We start from the raw sequence: 7886 nt of genomic DNA, 5'->3' as shown, positions 1-7886 counted from the left end.
TGAATTATTACATAATCGCCTATTTGAGAATGACAATTCTTTTAGCATAATCATTTCCTTGTTGGAAAATGTGTGGAAGGATGATTGTTATTGCTTAAACATGTCATTTTGTGGGACATAATATGCTATATAGTAGTTAAAACATCATGGGTGACTGCTCTCCATTCCGACATGCTGCCATTCCGACTTTGACTTCTTATTGTCACCTCTACCTACAGGACGCCCGCCTCCCCAGCCTCCTCTTTATCCTCCTCACCCTCGCACTCATCCTTCTCTCAAGAATCACATCACAGCGAGGACGAGGAGCACCACTACGTCGACTACAAACGCCTGCACTATGGTCTCGGCTATGGCATGCCAGGAGGAATGGCATGGGAGGATCCCGGTGAAGATTTGGAGTTTCATGTCACAGATCTGAAGGGTAAAGACCTGCGACTGTGCCCAGGTTCGCATAACGAACCGAGTGTGTGTGTGGAGCAGCTGACGCTGAACTTTAGCGCTCTTATCAGTGAGTTGGACTTGTATCAGGTTGTCCTTGGGGAAGAGTACCTCATAGCGGAAGACTACGACGTTGTCGTCATGGAGATGTGTCCAGAGACCAACAAAGTGATTCTCGACGTTGGCCAAATCTTTTTGACCCACAGTGAGAATAACTACAGGCCCAAGGAAAAAATCCTACGAGCCAACGGGCAGGTCAGCTGGGACCTCAACACAGGGCTGTGCTCTACCATTGGGGTCAGTGACGTCACGGATGAAGGCGAAGGTCTTTTGAGATTTCAGGTCACTGACCCCAATGCGGAGGGCGTGTGGACTTCTTACAGGAAGTCTGCATTGAACGAGGTGTCGGAGTGTCTAGTTCCTAAGATTGACCCTTCCTATGAGATCAACCACAAGACTGACGATGCTCTGCCTGAAGGAGTTTTGGCAGACAGTGACCAATGCACCTGGGTTGTTTTATGAAGGGGAGCGATGCCTGACCTTATATGTTCAGTGTGTGACACCTGTGCACAACCAAGTATAAGCCAGGCTTCATAAGGCAAAGCCTACAAAAGTAAACGCAAAAAAAGAAGCCCCTGCCAAACAGACAGCCTTATCTGGACTGGAAGTGCAGAATATAAACCTTATCCTCAGCTAAACTGCTAATGTTTCTGACTGATTTCACCTGTCAGAACTTAAATATGTCCAATTGGGTGACTAGAATGAAGTTGCCTTTTTTCTAAGTTTACATTATTTCACAATCTGTTCAGTACGTTGAGCAAACTTACAGCTACAGTTTTCTTTATTTTGTCTTCAAGTCACTGTATTGCATTACTGCAGGTGTCAACCAAGAGCTGCCTATATAATAAAGTTGTGCAGTTAAGCATGTGTCCATGTCTTCAGTGTATTTGACTGTTTGTTCTACAACTCTGGTTATTCATGAGATAATTTAGAGTGTCTTTCATGAGATCATTTAATCTAGAGTGTCTGTCGGGATGTGTATGTGCTTTTTAATGTATGTGAAAGAAAGTGTGGTTATGGTGCCTGAGAAATTCTGCTGGTCTTGGTATTTGGTCATCTCTGCACTGGTTCAGTCCTTATTTGAACCCAGCAATACTGGGATTTCCTTAACATCTACATGGTAATTATTTTTTTTTGTAACAGAACAAACCTTTTTTTTTATCCACATTTCTTTAATTAAAGGGTAAAACATTTGGGGAAAGCTGGAATGATATCAGTGACCTGTTGAAGTCAACTCTCCAAGGTCACTTGTTTTATATTATGCATTGAAAGATTAGAGCTAAGCCATAAAAGCATCACTTCCTAAATATGTTTGCACCTTTGCTTGACCTCAAGTAATTGCAAAATGTCATATCTAGAAAGTCTGATCCGATGTATCAAGTGCATAACCAATGTTTTAATTTAAGTATGAAATTAACCAGTGTAATTAAACTACACATTGGTGCTATTGTTCAAAAACACTGTTCCCCAAATGTGTTTTGTTTATGGGGATTCATTCTTATTTTCAGACATTTGAAAGATCAAATTCCTATTCCTGTGGCTAATTTCATTTAATAACGCCATGTTCCCCATGCCTATTCCTGTGGCTAATTCCATTTAATAACGCCATGTTCCCCATGTGACCTTGGTCATTGAAGCTTTTAATATCCATGGGGGTTTATCAGATATACTGATACTGTACATGTAGAGTTAGCTTAACACACCGTATTTGCTCCTTAAAAAAACATTAAGAATGTCCTTTCTCATATTGTAGGAAACATGTTCATTGGTGTGCAGTTCTCTCATTTAAGGCCGTTTTACACGTGGAAGATTATTCAAGCAACTTTATCCAAAAGGTTCGAGGCTTTTACTCAGAGCTATCCAGTTTGAATCTCTCGGACCAGCTGGGAATAAATCTGGTTGGGGTAACATGAATGGAGAGGAATGAATGAATGAAGTGCAGTTCCTAAGCCTCTCCACGCAGGGGCGATGTTTCACACGTGCACAGGCTCAGGCAGAAGGTTGACGAGTGCAATCCACAGGATGGAACACAAGACAGTCAGAGCTGAGTATTTGAGTTGATGATTATAAAATACACATATTTTTCAAAAGCTTGTTTCAGTTATGTCTGTTTGCCTATTTCTGTTGTTGTGATAGTTGTTGTCTCGTACAGAGGCTGCAGACTGATGGAATGAATCTCCTGTTCAACATTACGTGACGTGGCTCTGCATTATCGTCTGTCAAAATGACCAGATCTACAAGCTCACAGCGCGTTGCATTACGACGCGCTGTGAGCTTGTAGATCGGTCGTTTTGACTAGCTTCCGCTTACAGGAGGAAATGACACAGACGTCAGTGTGTGAGCTCAGCTGCTGACTGCAACATCTACTCGTATTCAGGCTAAACGACCAACTAAAGGAATAACGTAAGTGTTAACCTTCAAATTGAGACGTTTATAATGTTGCTTCCATGTGATGATTTCTCTGAAGAAGTTAAAATGTCAACTATTTTGTTTAGGTGACTGACTGATGGACTCAGTTCATCACAGAATGCGTAGCTACCTAGCTAGCACACAAACCTACTGCCCAAACACAAATTATTCCTTCATCCACAATTCATCGATCACAATTTTTGTAATGTTAAATATTATGCTAAACATTGCCGCATGAAATTGGTCTCTGAAAAATGAGCACTGAATTTTGTTGTGATCTCAAGATGAGAATCAATAGTAGCCTTAAATAAATAGACCAAGAGATATCCAAGACCAAACCAAGACTATCATAGATCCATTCCAGATGGATATTATCGAGTCTGACTAATCTGAATAGATATGCAAATGTCAAAATTGATAAAATACATCTATCTGTGATCGTCTCGAGGGGCCAAGGGCAAGGCTAATAAGAATCTAGTAAATGCATGCAAATAACATGTAGCCTGACACTCGGCCTGCTTTTTCATTTCCCTCCATGACAGTCAGAGGCTGGAGACAGGATACATACAATTTTGGACCAGAAGAATTGAGGACAATCGTAATTCATTGTTAATTTTAAAAGGTTGATGGAAAGGCAAATATGCAGCCTGGCAGAGTCCAAAGTCAAACTCCCAGTCGATTTAAAAAATAAAATGGAACCCCTATGTAGCTCTGATGAAGGAAAAAGGTTACACATGCATTCAAACGATATACAGTATAGGCCTAATACCAGGTGCGTGTACAGAAGAACACATGAAAACAGACAAATTAGTCCATACACAAGATCATGCCCCAAAGACCTTTAGTGGTATTATGAATACAAACATTCATGGGAGTATGTGTGGTGTGGAGTGTGGACTCATAATCCTGTTTTCAAGAATGAATTGAAAACATACATTTCCAGATTATTGGAAACATGTCAATCTGTAAGTGTGCGTGTTGTTCTCTCATTCAAGTACTTTTACTCCCTTGCAGAATGGTGACCGATGTACAGCTGGCCATATTCGCCAACATGCTTGGCGTGTCATTGTTCCTGCTGGTTGTCTTGTACCACTACGTTGCTGTTAACAACCCCAAGAAGCAGGAGTAGCTTTCCAACTATGCCAAGCCCCCTCTGCAGTTTCTGGGGAGGTGAGTGTACGTTTTTGTTGGCGAAACCAGAAAAGGTTACTTTGTTGTAGCCAGGTGGAGGGGTGGTCAGAATAATACAGTTCAACACTAGGCACATTTTCTGGCCCAGCAGTTTTGTAGTATACATTTAAAACAAAGGAAATAAGCCTTAGGGCTTTGTGTGATGTGTACTGTGTTATTTGTGATGGACATGCTCTCTTCTTACAGTATATTCCAAAATACATTCAATCAACCGCATACTGCTGTAGCTGTTCTAATGTCTATACTCGATCATAAAATACATGTCATAGACATGCTCAGATATCAACAAAAGATGAATTTGTTTTGCATATTTATAGAACGTTACATAGCATCAGCGGATATTGACTAAGTATCCAGCACTTCCAACAGTTGTTTGCAAGGCTAATTGTACAACATATTAACAATGTCCCTGGATCTCTTGCAGGTGAGAGATGAGAATCTGTGGCACTGACATCACCCTGGAAACATTCCCAGCCTCCCCAGAGATTCTTTTCCATGTCATTAAGTTTGTACAGGAGTGTCTTTTTCTAATAAAATATGTCTAAGTGGATGTCATTTGCATTCTGCTTCAGTTGATTATTTATTTTTATTGATTGATTATTTATTTACAATCTACATATATCCACCAAAAGGGTAATGATGGCTAAAATGAGTTGACACTGACAGTAATATCGTAGTGACTGTTTTATTCATTTTGAGAACATTTCAGTCCATGATATGCTTGTTTATAATTGACAGCAACACAACACACTTACTTAGCCTCACACACACAAGTTATATATCATATTACAGTATTATCAGACCTGCTGTTATATTGTGTTGTGAACATAAAGCTCTAGGAATGTGTAACGAGGATGGGTAACAGTCTAACAGATGTACTACTAGGGCATTAACAACTTGTTTGTGATCGACTCAACTCAGTAAAAAGTTGAGTTGAAGTCGACTTTATTGTTTGACGTCATCACACTGTGCGTGAACGGGGGGACACAATCCGAAACCCTGTGCTCAATTCCATTGAAAAAAACAGTTGGAAAAGGAGAGAATCATTCTTTCCTTGACAATAAGCAATCTTTCGGTTGGAAAGCTGTACACGCGTACACAATGAAAAAAATGTTTTTAGCATTTTAGACTTTCCCTGGTGGGAGTCGACTTGTAATGAAGTCGACTTGTCAACCTTTTGGTTAATGCCCTAAGCCTAAGATATACAATACAAAGTTCTACACAAGAGTTGTTAGCACACTGTTGTTCACAAAGGAAACACATGACTTGCACACATTCTTCTAAAATACATCAAATTACATTAAAACATTTTCAGTATTTACAATTAAAAAGGTGCTGGGGTGCTTATATCAGTAAATGTCAGTTCTCTGTATTCATGTGCTGGAGTAACAGAGCAGTGCAAAACGGTTAAACTGGTCAGTGCTTTTATGACATCATGAATGGGTAGGATAAAAGGACGGGATGGAAGCCAAACGTTTAGAGGCTTTCAATCAAGCTATCCAGTTTGAGTCTCTCAGACCAGCTGGGAAAATCTGGTTGGGGTAAATTGAGTATGGCTCCTCCCTCTTGTGTTACCCTTGACTCGAGCAAAGGCACTTAACCCCCCACAAATCGAGTTCTGTCCAGCAGTGGATATTCTGGACATTCCCTGGTCCCACTCCCAGTACAGGGGGGAATATGCGCATGAATATCAGTTATTTTCTGCTTCTCTTGGTGTCACACTGTATTTATTACATCTAAAGGCCAGTGCACTCCAATTCAACTAGTCGCAACTTGCAATCTTTTGCAAGAAATTGCAGCGGTCTGCACTGTCCAGTTTCAGACAGGTGAAGCAAGCGGTGCAGTGTGGACTGGGCTTAAGACGTAAGAAGCCACAAACAGGCGTCTGCTTTGATTTTGGAGGGAGTTGAAACGCAGTTCCTATGCCTCTCCACACATGGGCGATGTTTCGCACACGTTCACAGGCTCAGACAGTGAGATGAGTGGAGTGACTGGAGTCCCTTCAACCTAGGAGGGGAACAAGACAGAACCGGGTCAAGTTTAGTTTGCCTTTGAGTTGAACTGGTGTGTGTGCCTATGTTGAGTATGTTCACCTGTTGCCATTGTTGCTCTGTCTCTGGTGCGGCCTCTATGATAGAATCTCCTTGACAGAGGAAACTCCTGTCTGTACAGTTCAGGGCGTTAGGAGTTAATTGTATAGGAGTCGGACCCTCATTTCCAGATACACCTGCACAGTGAAATGAGACAATAAGAGTCACTGTATAGTTATGTTTAGGATAAGGAACAAACATTTCAGAGAGCATTGAGGCAAGACTCATGTTGCTATATTTTCATCCATGCCTTACCACTTATCCCTAAACGTCTTTGCCTTTAATATTTTGAAAAACATTTTAAAATACTTAAAATAGCCAAACTACATCGAAATGTTGTGAGCTTGTAGATCAGAGTTAAGAGTTTAGGCATAAGGGGTAAGGCATGGACCAACATGGCCATAATATTCATGTTATCCATGTTGCTCAGATTGGTGTGAAACCGACATGTGAGGTTATCTTCAATGTGTGTGAGTACATGCCTGACAAAGACAAGTGTCTGCGGAGGTCAGGTTTGATGAGTCTCCAGACCTTCATGGTAGCTGAATACTCATATGCAGGATTATTGCTAGAAGGGGAGGTGTTTGTGTCATGTGTGGGAGGGGTTTCAGTTGACCCCACCCTCCTGATGGGGATGCGACTCATCCGAGGCTGCAGCTCACATCTGGTCAGGTGACAAGACAGGTATAATAATTATATTTTCCACACATAATTATTAGCATTTGCAATGAACAATTTCACTTGGCTGAGATGTATGAAGCTGTATTTCCCCAACTTGAATAGACTTTTAAATATGTTACTAACTTGCTGAACTCAATGGAGGCAAGGATGTGATCTGGTCCTGTTTTTTTGGGAGTCTGGGTCAGAGAGACAAGAATGTAAACAAAGAAAAGTAAAACGTATGCAACAGCGCAAAAACACGGATACTAGTTATGACACATTTCGATTTTTTACTAACACACACACATATATATATATAAATAGGGATTTTACAGTGCATATATAATTACCAGAATGTCAATATATAGTCTATGAGGGTGAGATGCAGGGAGGATTCTTTAATGATATTAAAGGTGCTTCGTGGCCGTTTCCTCAAGTGTGGGTGAGTCATCCAGACAATCTGACCTTTGTGTGTGGCTCTGGAGGTTGATGTATGAATGATAGACTCCGGCCTCCTCTCCCACCTTTCCCAGACCGCATGGGGAAGACCCTCCTGGGCCCACCCACCGGACTGGACCCTCCAGTCTGGACATCTGGACAGCTGAGGCCTGCCGACCAGAGAGGAGCACACAGACAGTACATCACAACCAGGGAGGGAGGGAAGAGGGAAGCAAGATGAAACGCACATATCAAGCCATGATGCATGCATAACGCTTTATAAAAATGTGGGAACTGGAAGTATTGGTGCAAGTGAATTATGCAATACATTTGGCAGAGGTCATTATGCATTGTCCACATCATGACTTGGATGTCACTGTATAGCTTCTGCCTGAGGGGAAGAGGCTGCAATATTGTACTCTTAACTGCCTGAGAAGCATTACAAAAAAACAATAGATATACAGAACAAGAAGCTCAATTTATACTCCATCACATGATTGTGTAAAACGAACAGATCCGTTCTTTCTGGCAAGCGACACCATCGTACTACGGAGTATACTGTACATGTCATAATTAGACCCCTAACAGGCAGCGATCGGT

The 7886-nt window shown here is 41.4% G+C and overlaps 1 protein-coding gene across 1 annotated transcript; it reads left to right on the top strand.

The window, feature by feature from the left end:
• Nucleotides 1-3922: 3922 nt before the first annotated feature.
• On the top strand, nt 3923-4659 carry ost4 (oligosaccharyltransferase complex subunit 4 (non-catalytic); the record flags this gene model as incomplete). The annotated part of the gene is made up of 2 exons (XM_080744600.1): nt 3923-4077; nt 4523-4659. The coding sequence occupies one exon, from the start codon at nt 3923-3925 to the stop codon at nt 4034-4036; it is 114 nt and encodes a 37-aa protein (XP_080600726.1). The 3' UTR covers nt 4037-4077; nt 4523-4659.
• Between the last annotated feature and the right edge of the window lie 3227 nt (nt 4660-7886).

The sequence above is a fragment of the Nannobrachium achirus genome (genome assembly GCF_963921795.1).
Source record: "Nannobrachium achirus genome assembly, chromosome: 16".
Classification (NCBI taxonomy): domain Eukaryota; kingdom Metazoa; phylum Chordata; class Actinopteri; order Myctophiformes; family Myctophidae; genus Nannobrachium; species Nannobrachium achirus.
The sequence above is the reverse complement of the archived record's forward strand: the minus strand, read 5'-3'. Positions and strand labels throughout refer to the sequence as shown.